At 32.6% G+C, this 25,564-nt stretch overlaps 2 protein-coding genes and 1 non-coding gene across 3 annotated transcripts; all 3 read right to left on the bottom strand.

Annotated features, from left to right (window-relative positions):
- Nucleotides 1-3,248: 3,248 nt before the first annotated feature.
- Nucleotides 3,249-3,959, bottom strand: LOC127151355 (uncharacterized). The gene has a single exon (XM_051090888.1). The coding sequence runs from the start codon at nucleotides 3,957-3,959 to the stop codon at nucleotides 3,249-3,251; it is 711 nt and encodes a 236-aa protein (XP_050946845.1).
- A 4,355-nt stretch (nucleotides 3,960-8,314) lies between these two features.
- TRNAV-AAC (transfer RNA valine (anticodon AAC)) lies at nucleotides 8,315-8,388 on the bottom strand. Its single transcript has one exon. It is a non-coding gene; the product is annotated as a tRNA-Val (tRNA).
- A 10,119-nt stretch (nucleotides 8,389-18,507) lies between these two features.
- LOC103500190 (uncharacterized) lies at nucleotides 18,508-22,376 on the bottom strand. The gene is made up of 4 exons (XM_008463411.3): nucleotides 22,349-22,376; nucleotides 19,814-20,409; nucleotides 19,177-19,273; nucleotides 18,508-18,674 (listed from the first exon to the last, which is right to left on the bottom strand). Exons 1-4 carry the CDS (start codon nucleotides 22,374-22,376, stop codon nucleotides 18,640-18,642), a joined length of 756 nt encoding a protein of 251 aa, XP_008461633.2. The 3' UTR covers nucleotides 18,508-18,639.
- Nucleotides 22,377-25,564: the final 3,188 nt, after the last annotated feature.

Genomic DNA, 25,564 nt, shown 5'->3' with positions numbered 1-25,564 from the left:
TTCTTAATTTCAGTAAAATTCTGCACACCAGTTTCTGCTATCTCCCTGGCTTAAATCCCTCTTCAATCCCAACTAACTGCTGGGCCCACCACTACAGTTTCCTCCCTCCAAATTCTCCTCCACCTCTCTAGCTAACATATTCTGTGCCCACTTCCCCTTATTTCTCCTATTAGTTCTCCTATTATATGTGAATAATATTGGTGGTTTAACACTACTCTCCTCCTCCAAATCCACCTTGTCCTCAAGGTGGAAGTCAGGAAACTGATGTTTGAAGTCATTACAATCTTCCCACGTGGCCTCATGAGGTGGTAACCCTTTCCAACTTATCAGCACTTCCCAGTCCTTTGTGTTAGGATTCTTTCTGTACCCGTATACTTCATCTGGTTGTGTCATCCATTCATGGTTTTCTGTTAGGTAAAAATCAAGCTGTTGTACTTGAGTATGATCCCCTAGTGCTCTCTTCAGCTGAGACACGTGGAAAACCGGATGAATAACTGCTGTACTAGGCAATTCCAGCTTATAGGCTACTGGACCTATCTTTTCTAACACTCTATATGGACCAAAGTATTTTGGAGACAGTTTTTTGTTGCGCTTCCTTCGTAGCGATAGCTGCCTATATGGTCTGAGTTTTAGGAAAACCATATCATCAATCTGGAATTCCACTGCTCTTCTCCTCAAATCCGCATATTTCTTCATTTTTTCTTGGGCTATGCGTAAGTGTTCCTTTAAAGTTCCCAAAGCAATGTCCCTCTCATTGAGCTGCTGATCAAGAGTAGAATTGGGGGTTGCCACATCTCCATAATAAAGCAAGAGAGGTGGAAGCCTTCCATAAACAGCCTGGAATGGTGTAATGCCAATTGAGCTGTTGTATGTGGTGTTATACCAATATTCCATCCAATGCAGCCAATTGGTCCACTCCTTTGGTCTCTCCCCACAAAAACACCGGAGATAAGCTTCTAGCCCTCTGTTAACCACCTCTGTTTGACCATCGGTTTGCGGATGATATGCTGAGCTTCTATGCAGTTTTGTGTCTGCCAGCTTAAATAGTTCATTCCAAAAAATTACTAACAAACACCCTGTCCCGATCAGAAACAATGGATCTTGGGTAACCATGTAACCTAACAATTTCCTTCACAAAGAGCTCTGCCACAGATTTAGCCGTATAGGGGTGTTTGAGTGCCATGAAGTGTGCATATTTACTCATCCTATCTACCACTACAAATATAGCTTCAAAACCAGCAGACTTAGGCAAACCATCTATGAAGTCCATAGATATGTCAGTCCATATGGTATCCGGTATTTCTAAGGGAGAAAGTAAACAAGCTGGTGACAAAGCAAGTGTCTTATTTCTTTGACAAATCAGACACTCCTCACAGTACTTCTTTATATCCTTTTTCATACCATCCTAATATAATTCTTCCGTAATTCTTTTATAGGTTCTTAAGAATCCAGAATGTCCACCAAATACTGAATCATGATAGGTATGTAAAATGGTAATAAATAACGAAGAATTCTTGGAAATGACTAACCTCCCTTTGAATTGCAAAACTCCTTGGTGCACTGTGAAATTTGGAAACTCCTCTGGATCTTGCTCAACCTGACTTGACAAATCAGACACTCCTCACAGTACTTCTCTATATCCTTTTTCATACCATCCCAATATAGTTCTCCCGTAATTCTTTTATAGGTTCTTAAGAATCCAGAATGTCCACCAAATAATGAATCATGATAGGTATGTAACATGGTAGGTAATAAAGAAGAATTCTTGGAAATAACTAACCTCCCTTTGAATTGCAAGACTCCTTGGTGCACTGTGAAATTTGGAAACTCCTTTGAATCTTGCTCAACCTGACTTCTAATCTCCTTCAATTTTGGGTCATTCTCCACCTCTTCTTGTATTTTGGCCAAATCAATTAGGGCGGGAGCTGAAAGTTGGTTCAGATGGACTGTAGGTGGCACCCTAGAGCATCGGCGGCTTTATTTTCTAACCCTGTTTTATATACCACTTCAAACGAGTATCCCAGCAACTTAGCAATCCATTTCTGGTATTGCGGTTGGATCACACATTGTTCCAATAGGAACTTCAATGATCTCTGATCAATTTTCACAACGAACTTGCGGCCTAAAAGATATGGCCTCCATCTCTGCACTGCAAACACTACAGCTATCAATTCCCTCTCATATACCGGTATGGCTTTATCCCTCATGCTTAGAGTTCGACTGAAGTAGGCAATAGGTCGTTTAGCTTGAGTTAATACAGCCCCCACTCCATAGCCAGATGCATCTATTTCAATTTCAAATGGCAGGTTGAAATCTGGCATTGCTAACACCGGCAAGGTCATCATAGCTTTCTTTAGCTATTCAAATGAGGCTGTAGCTTCTTCATTCCACTTGAAACTCCCATTCTTCAATAGTTGAGTAAGTGACCCTGCTATGCTGCCATAATTGTGCACAAATCTACGGTAATATCCGGTTAAACCCAGAAATCCTCTTACCTCACGCACATTGGTTGGAATAGGTCATTCGCTAATAGCCCTAATCTTCTCGGGATCCACTTCCGCTCCTTTTTCAGATATAACATGTCCCAAGTAATTCACTTTCTCCTTAGCAAAACTGCACTTTCTTAGATTAGCATACAACTCATTTGCTCTCAGAATTTCCAACACCATTTCCAAGTGTTGTATATGTTCTTCCAATCCTTTGCTATATACTAGGATGTCATCAAAGAAAACCTATACAAACCTCCTCATATACGGCCTGAAAATGGCATTCATCAAAGCTTGGAAAGTAGAAGGTGCATTAGTCAAACCAAAGGGCATGACCAGAAATTCATAATGGCCTTTATGAGTGCGAAATGCTGTCTTTTCCACATCCTCTTGGTGCATTCGTATTTGGTAGTAGCCGGCTTTAAGATCAATCTTGGAGAACATGTTTGCACCATTCAACTCATCAAACAGCTCTTCAATGACAGGAATTGGAAATTTATCTGGTATGGTGACATTATTGAGCGCTCGGTAGTCAACACAAAACCTCCAGCTTCCATCCTTTTTCCTTACTAACAGCACAGGACTTGAATATGGGCTGGTGCTAGGTCGAATTATTCCAGAAGCCAACATTTCGTCAACTAATCTTTCCATCTCCTTTTTTTGTTGATGTGCATAACGATAGGGTCTCACATTGATTGGGTTCGTACCCTGTTTTAAATGTATGTGATGCTCTATCCCCCTCTTGGGTGGTAAAGTTTCTGGTCATTCAAACACATCTAAAAATTTCTTTAACAATGGAGGAATGGAATTATCTACGGTTGTCTCATACTCTTCTTCGTAAAATGTTGCCACTGGTACCTTCCCCTCAATAGATCGGCATTCCACCAAAAAACCTTGGTCGTCTCCTTCCCAAGTTTTCATCATGCTCTTCAAACTGACTCCCTTCTTAGTAAGGCTTGGGTCTCCACGTATTATGACCTTTCTTCCTCCGTGCTGAAAGGACATCTCTAAATGCTTCCAATCCACTTCAGTCACTCCAAGAGAATGCAACCATTGCATACCAAGTATGACGTCAACACCACCCAGCTCAAGTGGCAAGAAACTGTCCACCACCTTCCAATCGCCCAATAGTACCTCTACTTTCCCACAAATTCCTTTCCCTTTAATGGCTGCTCCTGAACCCAAAATCACCCCATAATTGGTTGTAGCTTTCAACGGTAGATTCAGGTTGGTTACCAATTTTTCGGATATAAAATTGTGGGTAGCCCCACAGTCAATCAGCACCACCACTTGCTCATCCTTCACCTTTCCTTTCACCTTCATCGTTCCCGGATTGGTCAACCCCACCACCGAATTAATGGATAGCTCTATGTTCAAATTCTTCACTGCTCCTACTTCAATAACATTTTCATCCGCCACTTCTTCTTCTCCATCTTCCTCAATGATCTCAAACTCTTCTCCATTCTCCCACATTACCAGCATTCTTAACTCCTTGTTTTCTTTAGTTTTACATCAATGGCCCGCATGATATTTCTCTCCACACTTGAAACACAACCCCTTTTCCCTCCTAGCCTGAAATTCAGCATCTGTCAAACGCTTGGAAGGTCCTTCCCTTCGGTTATCTGCTGTCGTGGCTCCTCGGAGTGTAACTGTTCTCATTGGAATATTTCCACTAGCCGTGGCTGCCACTGCTTTAGTCTCTGTCCCTTCTTTTGCCTTAGGCAGATTGTACTGAAATTTGCTTCCATACACACTGCTCAACCCACATTCCTTCCTCACTCTCTCCCTGTTCTCAATCTTAAGAGCTAGCTTCGTCATTTGCGCTAACCCTTGCGGTTCCAGAACTTCAACTTCGTTCTTCAACCATGGACTGAGCCCATTCAGGAAAGTCTCCTCAAGCACCACCGTTTGTAAGAAAGCTACCGGAGCTAGATATTTGTCAAATCTATTCCGATACTCATCTATCGTGGTCTCTTGTATGATCATCAAAAACCTGCCTACCAACGTACCATCCCCGATTGTTCAAAATCTTGTTAGCATCTTTTGCTTCAAATCATCCCAACTCTTGAAAGATTCCCGTTCATCCTGAAATCGATACCAGTCGAGGGCTGGACCATCAAAGCTAATAATAGCCACTGACATCTTCTCTGATTCGGTTAAGTTATCAATCTTGAAATATCGGTCTGCTCGAAACAACCATGAATCAGGATCTGTTCCATTGAAGATCGGCATTTCAACCTTCTTGAATTTTCTCCTATCAAATGCCTTATCCTCCACACTCCTCCCTTCTCCCCTCGATTCACCAGCTAGCACTTTTGCTGTAACGTTGCTGCCTATTCCCTTACTCGGTGATCCCTCCAAATCAGTCGATGCAACTGCCTTTTCTCGAATAATTCCTTCGATGTACTTCAGGATCACTTGCTGCTGTGTTTGTTGTTTTTTCATCTGCGCATTCATATTCTCAATACTCTTCGAAATCAAGGACATATTCTCCTCCATCGCGGGCAGCTTCTTCAACTCTATTCTCATTTCCCTAATTTCCTGTTCCACAAAATCCAACCGTTCTTCGCTTTTCTTGGCCATCTTCTTACGCTTTCCCAATTTCTACCGCTCTGATACCAAATTGATAGAACACCGATTTGGTGATTCTACTTTTATTGATATCCAAATGTAATTACAATATTTGATGAAAACAGAAAGCAAACAACACTACTAGGATCTCAATCCTTCCCTAACTGAAACCAAGATACAATATTCAAATTTAACAGAAAATAAAAGACAGAACAAGAAACCAGAAAGCAAGGAAAATTCAGAACCAATGTACTACTCCCCCTGTCTCTCAAGGAGTGAGTTAGCCTTCTTAATTTCAATAAAATTCTGCACACCAGTTTCTGCTATCTCTCTGGCTTAAATCCCTCTCCAATCCCAACTAACTGCTGGGCCCACCACTACAGTTTCCTCCCTCCAAATTCTCCTCTACCTCTCTAACTAACATATTATGTGCCCACTTCCCCTTATTTCTCCTATTAGTTCTCCTATTATATGTGAATAATATTGGTGGTTTAACACAACACTTCATAATGAACAACACACTTCAACAACACTTTTTTATCAACAACACAACATTTCAACAACACTTCATGATCAACAACACACATCAACAATATACTTCAACAACATAGAGCACACACTTAGCTATTACATACACACTTCAAGATCAACAACACACTTCAACAACATTTTTTTATCAACAACACTTCAACATCAACAACACACTTCAACAATATAGAGCATATACTACAACTAAATTACATACACACTTCAACATCAACAACACATATCAATGGCTAAAAGTAAGAAAATTGATCGAACGATGCACTAGCACAAAGTACAAATGGAGAGAAAACCAACCTATTGAATGAAAATGGATTATGAAGTGCTGGGATTTGAAGTAGAAGGCTGAACATGGCAGCTGTATTTTCCTCCAGCACTGTATTTTCCATGGAAGCTCGAACACAAAAATATGTGACAAAATATGTGACAAATTATATGACAAAATATGTGACAAAATGTGTGGCAAAATATCTTATCCTAAGCACAATGTATGTTTCAATCTGTTTTTTAGTTTTTAAATTTTAACTTGATTTTTTTAAAATATTAATTAATCCATTGAACTTATATAACATCTTTGTGTTAGGGTTTTTTAGGGATTGTTTGAACCTGTAGGTATGTTTTACACATAAAATCTCAAATGTTAGAGCAATAACTAATGAATGAAGGTATCCATATAGTGTAGTTGTAACAACTGAGTCAGCACAGGAGGAGTTGATCAATGAATCCAAACCACATTTTAACAAGAGAAATACAACCATAGTTAAAAATGCTTAATATGTATTCCTACTAGTACTACTACATATACTAACATGGTGTACTTTCACTTTTTGATGGTCAATTATGTATGCTAAACTAAATAATGCTAGTTTGGCTCAATGTCTCACTGTTGGTATGTCATGAATATCTTATTTTTGACTTGAATGACCAAGTATTATATTGGAGTTTTTGCTCAATCCATGGTTTAAAGAAATAAGTTATATAAACTATCTAACTATAGAAATACAATTTTTTCATAAGTTAAAAATTTCTTCTAAATAATACACGATTAGTATACATCTTTGTATTGATTATATATTGTCAATTTCATAACAATTATATTAAGTGGTCTTTTGATAATTTTATTTTGAAAAAGTATGAATGGCGTGAGACAAAGAAATGCCCAAAAAGAAACTAGATTGATCTTTAGAGCTAGTTTTCTTCAGTCTCATTAATAGTTCACAAGTAGGGATGCATAAGAATGAAACAGTCACTAACATGTATACTAACTTGTTTCTAACAATACACAAGAGAGTAGAAATCACTAGATACATTCGAATATCTCAACTAAATTGTCAAATTCTTAGCACAATCTTCCCAAATGATGCTAAGCCTAATATGTTAGTAGGACAACTTTCTCCAAATATAAAATTTTGTAGGCAGACTTATTTAATTAAACCCCTTTTTTGTGCAATATTTATGTATGTAACTATTTGTTATCAGAACTATTTTTCAAAATTTAGAAACCATTGTTATGGTCTGAAAACTAAAATACGATCTTGTCTAACTAAATTTTTGTGTTTTCATATGAAAATTAGGATCAGAAAAAAAAGTGTGGGGAAGAAGATGTAAAATAATAAGCATATAAAGAACTGAAATGGGTTAAACGTAAAACACCATAAAGTAGTTTTACCAATTGATCCTGAGGTAAGGAAAAGTAGTGATTGGGCTGGTCGGGCGTCGGCAGATTAGGCTGGTCGGGCTCGGTGGAAGACTGGGCTTGGCGTCGGCGGAAAACTGGGCTTGGCGTCCGTGGAAGAATCGGGCGTCGCCGGCTTCGCGTCCGCGGAAGAATAGGCCGTCGGCGGCTTGGCGTCTGCGAAAGAAGGGGAAGACTACTAGCGGCATCGGGCGGCTTCGTCTGCGGAAGAATCGAAACCCAATCTCGCGTCGCCGGCTTTGCGTCTGCGAAAGAACCGAAAGCCCTAACTCCTTGTCGCCGGCTTTGCGTCTGCAGAAGAATGAAGCTTGTAGTCGTGGTCGGTCGTGGTCGACCGGCTTTGCGTTGGCGGAAGAATGGGAAGACGGCCAGTCGCGTGTGGGGTTGTGAATGGAGAGAAAAATTAGGGATTTGATTGGTTTTTTAATAAAATTGGGTTTTTTTTTATTTTAATAAATTATATTAAAAAATCATATACCCTTTTATGACACCAAATAACTGTCATGGAAAACAATATCCGAAAACAACGTTTTTTTTTCCGCCAAAAAAGAGCATTTTCACATATTATGACAATTGTTTCTCCTCTTCTCTCAATTTTTCTTTAGAAATATCATGGAAAGTCACTTTTCTTCTAGTGGAACTTCTTAACTTCTTCTTCTTTCCTTCCGACATTAATGACGCTTGAATCCTCTCCACAACGAGGCCCTAATTTTGTGAAAAGAATATTTCTCAGCATACAAGAAACTGATCAACATATATGTACAGTGCTGCAGATAGAGAGATACAATACTTTACACGTGATGGAGGGCAAAGATTGCATCTGTGAGAGGATTTTTGGAAATCGTGGATATGAAAAATTCTCAGCCTCTTCCTTCTTCATCGACATAACCTGGATTCATGTTGATTTCAGCATGCTCTTATTCCGAGATGATCTAAAATCGTCTCTCGATGAAAAACATATTCGTATTCCTCAAATCACATCTAATGGCAGGAACGACTGTGGCGACGGAACAAAAAATGGCATCGCCCGGACTTGAACCGGAGACCTTCAGTGTGTTAGACTGACGTGATAACCAACTACACCACGACACCTACTTGCTTTTAATATTTGAAAACGCTCAATTGAACTATAGTTAATGGGTAAGTTGACAATATAATAATTGTTTATGACTGTTTTTTTTAAGTAACAAACAAACAAAACTCAAGAGAAGTAGAAGTAACACTAGAAAAATGTTATTCCAACAAATTCCCCTACTTTGCATGCATGGTATATATACAGCCAGTCAAAACCCCAAATTGTATATGGTACTGCTTAGCATGCATGGTCAACCAATGGATAACAAACATTGCAAATTAATGGAACTTTGGACCGATAAAGTAGAGTGCTAGCTCCACAAAGTTTTGTTGAGACACCTAACACACATGAAAACTGTGCATTACTCCTTTTTGTTTAAAGAAAAAATAACTGAAACGTTATTTCAAGGAAATTATTTGACCTGATTTGTTTTTTATTACTTTACAATATTTCTAGATCCATTATGATTTTTGGGTGTCCAAGTGATTCTTGAAGTTTCAACTTATCATTAAAAGATGAAATTTTAGCTTGAAAGTTACTTGTTCTATGTTTTAGCTAATCAATATCGATTATTTGTTTATTCAGGAAGTTCTGTTTAGACCCAACGTATGATATTTTATTCATAAAATCTTTACAATTCACTTTAGTTTCATGCAAAAATGAGCTTTCTTGCAACTAAAAGCAATCTCAAACCACCCCCTTCCGTTATCTCAGTTGGAGACTACTTTATTTCATAAATCAATGTGCTTCGATCCTAGAGTTCACCTCTAACTTACCATTAAGACTAGAGCTTAGCTTCATGTGTATTTTCGGTAATTGATTTGACATGAATTTGGACGACGAAATCTGTCTGTCAGATAGTTGCAAATAAGCACACACACCAATGGTAATTTGACTTAATATTCACTAGAAGAAATATGTCGGTTTAAAACCGACATCAAATATCCTAAAACTCTAATATATTTCATATCTAGATTTTGGCCTAATTTTTAGATAAATGTAGCCTCAATACTTATTCTCTCTGTTGAAATTTTTAAAACTTTTACAACTTAATTTTATTAAAAATTCAATAAAAAATTTAATTAATGTTAAAAATCACGAATTAGCAATTAATACAATATATCATGTAACTAATAATTGAAATTATGATCTAAATAGTATTATTTAATTCTTTGACTTATATAGTTTTTTTCCCTTCAATTTATGTCATTACTATTATATAATATAAAGTATATATTTGTATAATGAGTAACATACCTGGATACATGTGACAAAAAAGTGAAATATAGTATAGGGTATATATTATATAATAATCTTAAATTAGTAATTGTTCTAAATATATTTAAAGTAAACACTATATATATTTAAAATAAATATTATATATATTTGAAATAGTAACGTTGTATACATTTGAAATAAACCAGGTATATATTTGAAAGCGAAGATTTCGTACTATAATTATGTATTAAATACACTTTTTCAAATTTGGAGATTTCTGAAATATAATTCAAAATTCAAATTATGTGAAAAGCAATGTGTAAGATACATTCTTAAATTTAATGAAAATTATAAAAATTGTCTTATCATGTGTTTTGAAAATTTTGAAAAGAAAATCTTTTTCCATAATTGTTTCTTTTCGATTTTTGAAAACAAAAATACTAGAAATCAATAGTGTTATGGACTTAATTTAAGCTTAATTTTTAGGGGCTTTTGCAAGTATAGCACAATTAATTTAATAAATTAGGTTTATCGCATAAAATCTTTAAGTTTGTAAAAATAGCAAATTAATGCCCGGCCCACATTTAAAAATTGTAAAATTACAAAATTACCCAATACAATTTCCTGTGCTCCCGTGCAATTTCCCTTCCCGTGCTCCCATGCAATTTCCCTTTCATCCCCAAAATTTAGGATTTCGCTTCAATCGGACAAAAACAATGAACTCCAATCGAACAAAGACGAACAGAGTTTCCTTGGGACGAAAACAAACAGACTAACTTTCCTTCGGACGAACTTGTTATTTTCTTTCTCCCCTTCACATTTTAACTACTCAAACAAACAAACTTTGGACAACATCTTGTTGATACACTTCAGAACTTCGATTCACTTCAATTGAAAAATGGCAAGGTATTTCATACACTCTATTCACTTCACATAAACCATTGTTTGATTTTTTTTTCTAACTTATACACTTCTTTACATTTCTATACCCTTCTATTCACTTTACTGAGGTATTTTTAATTTCTTTTTCTAGTATTTTATATTTTTGTTGAATACAAACAACTTTTTGAAACTAATATTTTATATATTTTTATCGAATACAAACAAAACAGGGAAAATATTGAAAAAGTTAAAACGACAAAAAGAAAAATGAATTTTGAGAAGGGTGGAAGTTCAAAGAGTAGAAAAGGACAAAGAAAGAAGAAAGGATTATTGAAGAAAGAGGTAAATACTGATACCAATTTATATTGTTGATACACCAATATATATTGTTGATACACTTGCTCAACTATTGATACACTCAACCAATTAAATACACTTGATGCACTAAGCATGATACACTTTATGTATTGTTGATGCACTTGTTATAGTTTGCTGATACACTTGATAGATTTAATACACTTGATCACTTGCTAAACTTCCTCGATACATATTATTAGTTTGAAACACTTGGTATGTTGTTGATACACTTGCTCAACTGTTGATACACTCAATCAATTAAATACATTTGATCAACTAAGCATGATACACTTTATATACTATTGATGCACTTGTTATAATGTGTTGATACACTTGTTATGATGTGTTGATACACTTGATAGATTTAATACACTTGATATATTATTGATAATACATTGATTTGTATATTAAACAGGTTAATGCTGAAGAGAACCTTGCAAACAAAGTTCATTACTATTCAAAGTTGACAATAATAGAGATAATTGTCAAAAAGTTGTCCAAAAAGCAAATGTAAATGTTTAGGAAGGGTCCATTTGGGCACCTTCTTGATATTCAAATCAAAAAGTGTTCTGGACAATTATTAGTTCATTTGATTAGAAGAAATGTCTAAGCAATCAACTGACGACACTTTGATTTTCAATCTAGAGGGTAATATAGTAAATTTTGGATTAAGAGAATTTCATTTAATAAGCCGATTGAATTGTCAACCATTCCCACAATCCACAACTTCAAATATCAAGGAGGAATCCAATAGTAAATTGGGAACCGTCTGCTTAGTAATATTGATATATTAGACAGAAACAAAATTATTGCAACATTTAGTATAACATAACTTAGTGACCAACTCATGGTTAAACTAGCAAATCTTCTTATTTTAGACTGTTTCATTAACTGCAAACAACTTCATAATGTAGTAGATTAGAAACACCTTAGAATGATAGATGATGAGGAAACTTTGCTAAACTTTCCATGGGGTAGGTTGTCTTTTAACTTAACTGTTGAATACATAAGAAGAGTTGCAGAATACTTGACTGTCAATTTCTCACTACAAAGATTCCACACATTTTAGTTTGTTGGGCACTAGAAATCATCCCAAAGCTTTCTGAAAGTCCAAATGGGATAGCCACAAGAATTGGACATCGAAGCCAAAGAATCATAAATTGGAAATTAGTTATATACTACACTGTAGGTATATCACTTTGTTTATATACCTAGTTAACTTCATATGAAGTGTATCAACTGATGTAACTTTTATTTTAAAAATGCAATTTACAATTATCCCTTTCACTCCAACTAGTGATGAACTAATCTCTCCAAACTTTTAATTCTTCCTAAATGACCCACCCAATGAAGTTGAGAAAGAATGAAGTGAAGAAACAGAAGATGAGAATAACAAAGGTGATGAGGAAGAAACTGTAAATGATGAGTCAAAAAAAACGTTGAGAAAAGAAATTCAAGAAGTGAAGAAGGACTTGGAAAGCTTGAAAAATACCATAGAAAAGGGAAAAAATGAAGTATTGGAATTGTTAAATAATATAATCACCATAATCAATGAAAGAATATCAACAGAAAAACAATAACAAGGATCGTACCATGAAAATCATGCTCCAACTTTAAGTTTGCAACGTCTTGAGGAAAGAATGAATATTCATAACTTGGATGATGCAGAGGTAAATATATTATTTTTCTTTTGAACTGAGGTAAATTTATTGTTGTTTAAGGTATATCAACGTCATCGATATAACATACAACTTATATAAATGATACTGATATATATCATTTGTTGATACTCATATACTGATATTACTGATTAATGAAGAAGAAGTTGAACAAGAAGAGAATGCAAAAGAGCTGGAGCAAGCAATCAAGAATATTAATAAGTTCATCAACAATGTAATATACATTTAGTTTACCTGCAATAATTTTATTTTTCTTATGGATATTAATTATTCAATTTACTTATACATTTCATAAATCATAAAAGAATCAAGAAGATGCCAAAAAAATGAGGAAGAAATAGAGAATCAAGAAGTTAATGCAGAATATCAACCAATGAATGCAGAAAATAAAGACAAAAATGTAAGTAACTTATAATATACTTTCATAGAACAATAAGGTATATCATTTTATTGTTACGCTTGTTTTAATAAAATTTTCTACTTATTTATTAAAGAGTGAACAAGACAACGAAAAAAACAAATGAATGAAGTTTCAAAAGAAGCACATCACCCAACCGTAAGTAATTTAGTATGTATACATTTTGATAAGATATATAATATTAGATATATCATCTGACTTATTCACCTATTTCATACTTTTCATTTAAAGATTGGAGAATCTGAAGAACAACCAAATGAAAGAGAGTTAGATGGAAAGGAGTTAATGGAAACAAGCCTCAAATTAGTTGAAGACATCCTCAAAATTCAAGAGTTTATAACTAAACAATATATTTCTAAACTTAAGCTTATTGGCTGATACACCTTATTATTCTATATACATAAACTTGTTGATACATGTTGATTTATTATTATACATTGGATTTGGGTGATAACACAGGAAAAATGCCAACAAAATGAAGAATGGGGGATAAAGGGAAAGAACGATAAAGACAAACAAGTGGTAAAATCATTTTTAAACTATAATATTTTAAAATTTTAATTTTCTTTTGTAAAATACTAATAAATAAAATTGTATATTTTTAGGCTACTCAAAACAGAGTACTTACAAGGAAAGCCTCACAACTTGCTGCCGATGATGAAAAGTGTAAAGTGCAACATGTGCGGCCGAAAAGGAAATTGAAACTCACACCAAAAGCTATTGATTTGGAATTGATCCAAAAGCATAAATCTCCCAAAAAGGGAAAAAAGTCAAACGTTGCATTTGAACCACCAAGTTTTGATTTGCTACCTTGATAAACTTTTCTTGTGGACACTTTTGAAATGTTTTCATATGTGATAAACTTTATCTTAAATCACATAGGTATTTTTCGTAATATACTTTATCTTGAATCACATAAGTATTTTTCGTATGTGATATACCTTATCTTGAATCATGTAGGCATCTTTGGTATGTGATATACCTTATCTTGTTTTGGTATCTTTGCATTTGAAGTATCTTATATTGCATATATCACTTAAAAAAATAATGCTTCTATGTGTTGATAGACCTTATATTGAGTATATCACAGGTATATTGAACTTTAAATACCTTATATCAACTGTATCAATTAAGAATAAAAAAAGAATAATTAAAAAAAAAGTAAAGAAGAAAATATTCCAAAATAAATTGTTCAAATAATACATAATTGATAATTGGTAAATTTCAAAATAAGTAAATTGTTCAAGTAATACATCATTGATGATTGCTAAATTTCAAAACAATTAAATTATTCAAATAGGTTCAAATGTACAAGTTATAATATTATGACCAACTCTCTTACAACGACTACATTTTGAGCTCTTTGAAACTTCATCGGTAGAAAGAATCCTTCTTTTTCGAGGCCTTCCTGCTAGACGTCTAAATACTGGAGGCAATATATTATCATTCACCTCCACAACACTCCAATCAGTATGGTTACCAATCGAACGAACTAAACCACCATAAGTTGTAGACAATAAAGTAGCATAATAATACTGTGAAACGAACGCATAAGGATTCAAATTAAGACTACGAATCACAATAAGAGCATGAGCACATGGAATTTCTTCTAGATCCCAAAAAAGACAACAGCAGCTATTACAATTCAACTTTACTAAAAAAAATTCTTGCCTCCATCAACTACTTGAAATTCAACTTCACTCACAGGATTCACCTGAACAAAAAAAAAAGGTATAACATCAGTGTATTAACTAACCATTACACTTCAATACAGTATATCGATAATTGACTATTATAAACAAATATATGAAACACAACACTTACAATGAAGCTTCTTGATTCATCAACTAGCTTTCTTATTAGTCCTTCAGCCCAAGAACTCAAAACACTCTTTTAACATGAGGCTGCTTTTCTTCTCTCATAAAACCACCGTTGAACAAACTCTCTAATGGCCTCAAGCAAGGATGCAATCGGTAAGCCTCTATCAATCTTCAACTTAGAATTCAAGCTTTTACAAATATTCGTTGTCATTATTTGATATCTTCTTTTTCTAGAGTATGCGTGTGACCATCTCTCAAAACCAACTTTCATAAGATATCCTATAGTAGATGAGTATATCGACTTCATCCATCTCATATATAACTCGAAATCATCTATTGTATACGAGTATGCACATTGATGAAAAAACTTTTCAATTAAAGAGTCTTTAAATGACAACTTGACACTCTTTAAAAGATGTTCTACATAAACGCAATATTGTACCATTGGAAACACATCTAAAACACCCTTCGAAATACTTATATGTCTATTAGAAATAATAACCAATCCCTCTCAATCTCCAAAAGAAAGTTTTAATTGTTCAAAAAACCATTTCCAAGAAGCATCATTATCCGAATCTACTATACTAAATGCAAGAGGGGAAATTTTACTATTACCATCCATAATTGCTGCAGTTAACAATGTTCCACCAGACTTACACTTTAAAAATGTCTCATCAACTGCTATATTTAGTCTACAATATCTCCAACCTTCAATTGATGGTGCAATAGCCATAAAACAATATTTGAAATGGCCATTTGGATCTATTTCATATGCAGTAAATGAAGCTACAAAAAGGGAACAAAATAGAATAATCAATTTAATAGATGCACTAAATAGTAAAACATATAATTAGTATTGCATACATCATACAATAAGTATACTTCATAATAGGTATATCAGTAAACTGATATAAAACACTAAATAGTAAAGCATATAATCAGTATTGTGTACATCATACAATAAGTATACTTCATAATAGGTATATCAGTAAACTGACTTACAACAACTAGTTAGTATACCAGCTATACAAGTAAAATAATGAATGAAAAATAGCAATAGTATAAAACGAAATAAATTGAACAATATAATAAATTAAGTGGTAGAAAAACAAACCTGGATTTATTTCTTTTAGCTTTGAAAAGAACTTTGGAATCAAAGCATAAGAATCATCGGCATCTCCTTTCAACGACTTCATAACAGATTCTTTTTCTCTCCAAGCCTTATAATAACTAACAGAAACTTCATAATTCATACACATATGATGGATGATATCTTTTGGTGTTGAATGAGAATAACTATACCTTAAGTAATCAATCATACATTGACTAACAAATTCTGAAGATGCTTGCTTGTGAGAAGAATGAACAATCATTGAGCAACTATGATCACTAACGTATTTTCAAATTATCCATAATTCACTTCTTTTATAACGCGATGCTCTAACAAATCAAAGACAACCATCTTCATTACATCTCGACTCAATTGATCTTGAATTGGATCTCAATAATGTCTTAAATTCAAAATTACTCTTGATAGCTATACAGCGAAATGACTTCAGCAAAATTTCTTTACTACAAAACAAATCCTTCTCCTTAAAAGTCGACTCATCCTTACTATTAGTAATATCAACATCTCTAAAAATTGCTAATTCATCTCCCAAATCAACCTCAACTATGGAAGAAGACCAAGAAGAACCAATTGAAACATCCAAAATTGTATCTACAGAATGAGCAACTAAAGGATATTGGGTAAATTGATCCTTAACCAATGTCAAGAACCAAGTCACATCTTTATTTTCAACAATCTTTAGGACATGTTGAACACCATTACTACCTATAGACAACAAAACCGAAAGTTCAATACATGACTCAACCTGAATTTCAGTACGTATCAAGTTCATAAAAGAATCAAATGATGATAACACTCCATCAACCAAAAAACAATTTGTTTTGTAATCCACATAGGACTATTGCTCATCCCATTGACCACTATGAAAAACAATTACCGCAAGTTTAACCATAACTATAATGAACTGCAACAATTTAAAGAAAATAAAAAACACGTAATAAGTGTATCAGTCAATTAATACATATAATATAAGTATATCATACTACTGATATAAAAAACTGATACAAATTTAAAAAATAAAAATAAAACAGAACCAAACGTAACTAAATAAAATCAATTGATCTACGAAGCCCCTATGGATAAAAGATATTAGGAACAAATAAAAGAGATGAGGAAGAAAAAATCGTAGCTCTAATTTTAATAAATAATATATGAGCAATTCACAGAAATAATATTAGGACTTTAAACAAGGGGAAGAAATACATACATAATTTTTGTTTTCCCTAAAGAAAGAATGAGGAGAATAAGAGAAGACAAGGAGAAGATATATAAAAAAAGAAAAAAAAGCCGATGAAGAGGGAGAAATCTAAAAGAACGAAACTGAAAAGAGAAGAGAAGGACGGCGGAGAAGAACGATGGAGAAGAGGCAGAAGAAGACGAGGAAAAGAGAAGTTGGCAAATAGGAGAAACCGCGAAGAAGGACGACGAAGAAGAGAAGAAGAAAACGAAGAATGAAGGAGAATGATAAAGAAAGAAACGAAAGAGGAAGAAAAAACAATAGAGAAGGGCAATTTTAGATAATGAAAAAATAAAATAAGAAATATCAACTAAAATTAAAAAGTTGCTATATTTGTAAAATTGAAAAGGTTAGTGCTGATATTGCTAAATTAGATTTTTATTGTGCCACCCAATACAATTTCCCTAATTTTTATGTACTATATGTCATAAGATATTAGCCTATTGATGAAAAAGTTGCGCATCTAAGCCATTCTTGAAATTTGACCAGTTGAATTAGGCTATTGATGTAAAAAGCTCTAAAAAAAATTAAGATTTAGTTAAGTATGATGAACCAAAAGATACACCATGCATGTTAAAGATAGTAAATGATATATTTGAAGATGATCCCTTTTGTCAGGTTGTATAACAAATTTTCTACAGTTTTCAAACATCCAGTTTGTTTTATTTTAATTTTTACCCTCAAGGACTAGAGATTGCAATGGTAATATATATATATATATATATATATATATATATATTTTAAGCATGGTGACTCGTCACTTTTCAGTACCAATAGTAGAAGAAAGGTAACTAGAAAGCCAAAGGTGGGGACACTTTGGATATGAGAGCCAGGCAACGAAGCTTTAAACTTTTTCTTTTTAAAAAAAGAAACCTGGAAAATATGGGTATTAACCTATCCATACCCAATATTTTATTAACAAAGAGATGTAACATTACATGGCGCAGCCAATGAATGAGCATCAGCTAAAAGAGCTTGAAGGTTCCACGAGATTGTATTTTTAAATTGGCATTCTTCTAAAACTGGTTAATATTTAAATTGACTTTCCCATTTTTATCTCCATTGTTGTTTGGGTAGAAATATTCTGCACTATTATGATTCAGTCAACAACATTAATTCTTTTAAGATAATTTACGTTTACAATTTAAAAAGCTACTCGTGCAGTTTTACTTTTATCTAAGATCCAATTATTATTATTATTTTAACAAGAAACAAAAGAGTGATCACTAAATGCACTTCGATGTTTCAATTAGTTTGACATATCTGTAGCACTCTCTTACAATGTCACTGGCTCAAAATATCAAGAGTAGCTGGAGATAAAGCTCTCTGGTTCAAAACAATGGCAGTCATCTCAATTATAAAAATAAAAACACAAATTAGAATTAGTTGCATCAAGAGAAATATCTTCTGGATAAAAACATAGCAGGCAAAAAAAATTACAACACAGAAGGGATGGGTTGCTAATAATGCTCAAGTGCAAACAACAAAACGAAAGGATCTATTGATTGAGGGAAGCCCTTGGCCTGCGTTATTTCTTGAATACTGACGGTTTCCTCTTCTTTCCTACATGAATATTCAAGTAAAATAAACAAATATTACCAACACAAAAGAAAAAATATATGGTTTTCTTTTCTTAATAAAAGCGTTATATAATGCTCAGAAGATGTGATGAACAAATTAAATTCTACCAGCTTGGTCCAACATCTCATTTAATTTCAACTAGATTGACACATTTATATTGCCTTTTTTTGTACAAAAAATGTGAGAGAAAAGGGATTGAACTCCTACCAACCCTTAGCTCATGAAACTCCCCATCAGCCATCATTACGCTATTTGTGTTGTACATAGAAATAAAAAAGAACATGAGTTACTATTAATAATGCATTACCTCGACTAAAAAGATTTAAATCATTATCACACCATCTCTGCCGCCATTGGACTAGAAAAGAACAACGTGATTTATGAACATTAATGATTAACCTATGATGGATACATTTAGGAAGTATATATTTGGATTGCCTCCTTTAAAAATGTTTATAAACACTAAAGAAAATTGGACCCTTACCGCAACTATCCGTTGTTGAGAAGTCGATGATCTTGTGAAAAAGCACATCGGTGAGCACAGTGTATGATTGCATAGAAGCCTTCAACAACTTCAAACCCTAAAAAAACACATACACACGCAAGTCCTCACAATCATGACAAATAATTATTCATCAAAATTGCCGCAACAGGCTTCCTATTAAGATTACTGAATGTAGCTTATAAACGTGGCTTCAAAGAACTAGGTATAAAGTTGATGGGCTTCTCTATCATAATTTAATAGTAAAAACTAGTAGGCATTGAAAGAAAATTACAATTTGAATCTAGAATGAAAAAAAAAAAAAAAAAAAAAAAAAAAAAAAAAAAAAAGACAACTACAGCAAATAGTTTTCTTCTGAATGCTTAAAATTTTTTGAAATTAGAGTTTTCATGTTTACTATTGCGGGAGAGTCTCTATTTATAGGTAACAAAAGAGGAGATGGTGAGATTCCTAACTAATAATGCATGACCTACCAAATAGTTCTCTAGAAAATTATATAATCTTTTCATATTCTTAAAACCCATACATATTGCAAAAAATCACATCGAAGAACACAAATGACGAAGTGGACACATAATATATTTAACAATAAACTATATATATATTATATATGATACACCTCATCGATGTCCAAATAAACAAGCTTCTCATCAATCATACGAACATCATCAACCTCCAACTCCTTCAAAACCAAAATAGTAGACATAGAAGAGAAAATAGGTTTGACAGTAAGATCATCCATCACCATATACCTAACCCCTCCTTCCACATAACCCAATCCTCCTTCAAAGGGCTTTAATTCACCTAATCCATAAACATAAGTTGCTGGTTCAACCATGGATTTGAAGCATTTGGGACATTGTGTATGAACAGTAGAAGTGAAATAAGAACCACAACATGTGTAATAATTAGTTGGTGGAGCTAAAGAAGAAGAGGATTCAATTTGGAAAACGGTATCAAGTTGAGATTTGGGGTTAAGGAGTTTTTCCTTGGTTTCATTTGGTTTGAAATATTTGATGTCTAAGGTTTTGACACTGCTATACAAATTTCCAAGTGACCAAAACATGGTCGTGCTGATTGGCGAGATAGAGATGAGTTTCATTAAAGTTGCAAAAGGAAGTGAAAGCATAGTGAACAGAAAGTCTATGAACGTTTTGTCAGCTTCAGCATAGAGAATTCTCTTCGCCTTTCTGTCTATCACTAGCTTCAAACTCACTTTGTTTTGGCTTTGAGCTCCAGGTTGACTATTGGTTGACATGGTGTTTTCTCTTGTTTACGGTTTCTCTAGTACATCCTCTTCCCCATTTTAAAACTAAAATACTTATTTTGTTTAATTGTTTCATCGAGCTGTTAGAAGTTATTATGACTTTTCTGTGTATCTTCTTTACTAATTTTTTTCTACTCGATGGTATTAACCTTTTTCATCATTACACTCTGTGTAGTTAATGAAGAGATTTTGTGGAGATTTTCTTTCATTTATTTATTGACAAAATTATTTAATTTCATGTTACGTCATGTAAAAGGAAAAAGGTAGCGTGTGTTTAATGCAGTGGGTTGAGAACTTCAGAGATATGCAATCACTTCACTGCCAAAACCATACCATTGGAAGTTGGAACATTCATTTTATAAAAAAAGTATATTCAACAATATTACGTATAGTTTAGTTAATTAATCTAAAGATTTTTTGTTGATGATCTTCTTTCAATTTCTTCAAAGTTAAAAATCATATTTAGTCTCTCTGTTCACCTAAAGGTAACAACGTCGTCTTAACTTTCAAAAATAATATTTTAAGGTCCGTTTGGATTGCCTATGAAAAAAATGTTTTTTTTAAAATATATTTTTAAATTTTTTTGATAAAATAAATTTAAAATCTAAATACTCACACGTTTGGTTTGACCTTTTTATAAATGTTTATATACAAATTTGTGTTTGCTTTGGTTTATATTTAAGAACAAATTTCATAAAAAAATACACATTTTGAATCTTTTTTTCATAAATATATTTTAAAATTAATTGTACGTTATCTTGAAATTATTAATTTTTTAGATACTTGAAACTAAACATTAAATTCATTCTTTGTATTAATTTTTTTGAAAAATTCAATTTTAAAAGCACAAATATCTTGAAATGTAAATATATAATCATAAAAAAAAATTGATTTCCATCAAAAAAATATAAATAAGATAAATAATTTTTTTCCAGACAATATAATATCAATTTGACAGAAAAATGTGCAATTCGATCACGTTCTTCATTCATCTTTATTTCACGAACCGAACCATCATGTTCTTCATTGACGTCCTCATGATTTCTTTGACAGATGTTAAGTCGAAATAGATTTGACTGAGAGAGAAACATTTGTTAATCTTTATATTTAAATGTGTGTTCATATACATTGAAAAAAATATTCAAAGTATTTAAAAATAGAAAAAAAAAACAAAAAGAATGATGGAGTAAAAAATAGATAATAAAAAGGAATAGAAAAAATAAAGGAAGAAAATTTGATAATGGGAAGGGATTTCTCATTAAACATAAAATAAAAATTTATTCTAAAATTAGTGTTGCATGTGTTTTCTCTAAAATGATTTATTTCATAATCTCATTTTTCCAAAAGTTATTTCAAATGAATGACAAACACCTCAATTTATTTTAGGGTAATTAAAATGGATAGTAATTGTTAGAATAATTATTAATTAAGTAGCAACATTTTAAACAAATTGCAAATATAGCAAAATCTATTGATGATAAGACTTCTATGGTTTATCAGTGATAGACCAACATTTGCTACATGGTCTATCGGTGATAGACTCCTATCATTGATAGATTTTGACAAATTTTGCTATATTTGCAATTTTTTTAAAATGTTGCTATATACTTAATTATTTTAAATATAATTGCTACATTTGCAACTGCCCCTTTATTTTAAAATGAATTATTTTAGAAATTAAACGCTTCATAAACCAATCCAAACACACTTTAGTTTCCATACTTCCAAAATGATTATAATTATTCTCCATCCTTATAATGACTGTTAAGATCCAACAGAACTACGAGGTTGGTGCCATCTAGAACTACACATCCAATTTGTTCGGTTGGTTTAAGCTTAGACGGTTTCGAAATGATTCGGTTGAAACCTATATAGATAATTAAAAACATCTTTTTAGAATTGTGCTGTAGGACATTTTGTTTTTTTGAGGTAAAAAATGGAGTATAGTTGGACCCCAATCCACGTGCAAACTTTATTTTCTTCCTTTCCTTTGGATCTAAATATTCATTGAGAAGTGTTTACAGAGAAACAAAAGGAATTTGTTTCAAAATCAATTGCAGAAAGTTGCCTTTATCCAAATCTGACGTTATTGGATTTTTTATCTTGTCACTAAGTTTGGTTTCATTGATTTGATGTTTTTTTAAAACTTGTGCTGAAAGTCAAGTTTCCAAAAAGGATTTAATTTTTTTTTTTTATTGAAAGTCCTCGGAGCTGTTTTATACTACAACGGAGCATCTAATCCCACCACAGTAACCTCACTACTTGCACCACCGCCATCCCTTCACTCCATTACATAAAAAGAAGAAAAAGAAAACCCAACAATTATTTCCTCCAACCCTTATGAAAACTCATTTTTCATTCTTTAGTTTCCAATCCCTCGTCAGAAAATAAGAACGAGGAAGAAACTCTTCAAAGATCAAAGCCCAGAAAAATGAAAATGAATCCGAAGCTCAAAAATTAGAAGTTTGGTAGTTTCTTTCTTTATTATTATTATTGTTATTATTATTTAGATAGCATGAAAAATGATGAGAAAGGACCTTAGAATGAGATTGGATACAAGTAAGTTTCTCTAATAGGTCTGAATCAAATATCTTTAATTGTCAATCAAATATAAACCCCTGAATGAATATTAGATTGAAAGGGAAGGGAGAAATAAAACACATTTTAATGCAAAAAGTCCTAGATTTCACAATTTTAAAGCTGTATAAAATTTAACTAGCTGTATATTTCACATTTTAATGCACATGTATCAACATAAAAATTAAAAATGAATGAACAGAATATAAGAAATGAAAACACTTCTCAGAAACAAAAATAAGAATATAAGAAAGATTACTCATCATTACATAAATTCTTAATGAACTGCTAAAAGGGGAAGAGGGCGGGTCTTCAAAATTTTATAAAAAAAAATACATCTAAAGCAATAGAAGTTCATCGCTTGAGCTAAAGCAACTGAACATTGTAAACATAACGAAGATTGAGACAACATTCATAAGCCAACGACCATGACAACTATACTATCACTTTACTGGTATATTGGGCCAACAACAAAGATGTAAGCATATCAAAGTTCATCATATAAATGAAACAATCATATCTCATACATAAATAATAAATAATAATTAAAACAAACAAACGAAAAGTTAATAAGCATTTCAAATTCAAATGGAAAGTTTCTCTATTGTTGCTTATATTTAAAAATATCACCTTAGGAGCAAAACCTTCAATATGATCTTTCTCTCGTTATAAGACACTAGAAGATACAAAAAGTGAAAAATAACAGTTCTTGATTTTCATTTTCTTGATTTTATTTTATTTTATTTTATTTTATTTCAAAATTTACAGTTCACATAATTTCAACCTTATACGAGAGGTAGGCCACAAAATCATCTATTCAACTTCATAATTTGTAGGGTGCCTGAAAAGTGTTATATAACATCTCTAATAATAAGCTAACACACCTTGCAAGTAAATGTAATCAACAGGACAAAAGTATACAAGACAAAGAAACGATAATATACATCCCTACATTTAGTCATTTAAACGATAAAAAGGAAAAGAGACGTCCAGATCTTTTGAGTTTATAAACATGGTCGTTTACGGTTGACCACATTTATAACAACTAGAATAACAAATAGTAAACCACAAAATGAAAGAAAGGGTATACAATTATACTAAATAAAATATATTCTGAATGATAGATGAAAGAATTCAAATTGTCCTACCAAAACAAACACTTATACTAATTTCAATGAAGAGATCATGTTGACATTACTACCAAATGACAAAGCACACCAAATTTGTAGACAAGTACAAAAGAACGGCAATGATTATTAGATTTTACAAAAGTAAACACAAGTCTTCTATAGATAGAAGAGAAGTAAACTAGTAAAGTGCCAGTATTGAAATTGAAATGAAACGAACAAACAAAAATGTTCACAGTAGATGAAACAGTTAACTCATATAGTGCTTTTCCATCCAGAAAACCTTTTAAACCTTTTGAAGAATGAAAATAACACAAATTCACAACAGCTAACTGTTACCAGAAGTATGCTCCTTTTTTCTAAAAAAAAAATTGCAGAGACAAAGAGAGATTGGTATACAATCAAACTTCTCATTCAACTTCATCTACTAAAATTCTTGAAAGAGCACAAGACTCATGTAGCAAAACACCTTGTGTTGCTATAATAAAAAATCATGACTATTATCTTCAATTAAAGTGTTAAAACTTATATACTCAATCCAATTGAAGCAGTTCCCTTTCCACAACATATTTTACTAACGTTCCAAGTAGTTTTTGAAATACTAGACACTTTGAATGGTGTAATATATCTAGAAAATAAAATTTACCATGGCTATGTTCGGTGCAAGTTCACAGACTTTACTCTTTTCGACCTTTGAGCTAAACAAACAATAGAGCTTTGGCCTATTTGGCAAGTCCGCAAACTTTACTCAACATAACATATTTTACTAAAAAGAAAAAAAAAAAGAATTAAATCATAATCAACATATAAATCCAATAACAAATCTGATTGTGAGTCTAAGAGGCTGTGGACACATAAGAAAATAAAACAAAATCAATTAATTTCCATATGCAGATATATATAGTGTAATTTTCAAAATAGAGTCTAAAAATCTAAATAATAAGAATAAGAATAAGTATAAGCACTAGTAAAGAAAATCATAAACAATGATCGTGTATCTCAAACAAGAAAGTCCAAATCCTACTAATCCGCTACCTATCCATCTCCATATCGGCAAAAGAAGGTAGATGACATATATTTCAACTCGGTATTCCACCTAATTCATGATAACACACTCCTTTACTGTAACAACTCAAGCATCAGTCACAGGTAGCAATTCAAGTAATGTTTTCACACGGAGGCATAACAGAGCAAAATTCCAAACCATAAGTAAGTAATTGGATTCCAAATTACGAATAGAAAACAAAGCAAGTTGAATTCAGGAGAAGAAACTTAGAACCAAACAAAAAATAGATTTATATCGCTAATTAACCAAGTTAAACAACAAATACATTCAGGTTAAAATACCAAAAAACTGCAATAAGAAGTAGAAGATTATTTAGAGAAGATTTCATCTCAT

Source organism: Cucumis melo, chromosome 10 (genome assembly GCF_025177605.1).
Source record: "Cucumis melo cultivar AY chromosome 10, USDA_Cmelo_AY_1.0, whole genome shotgun sequence".
NCBI classification, from domain to species: domain Eukaryota; kingdom Viridiplantae; phylum Streptophyta; class Magnoliopsida; order Cucurbitales; family Cucurbitaceae; genus Cucumis; species Cucumis melo.
This window is presented reverse-complemented; position numbering and strand designations above follow the sequence as displayed.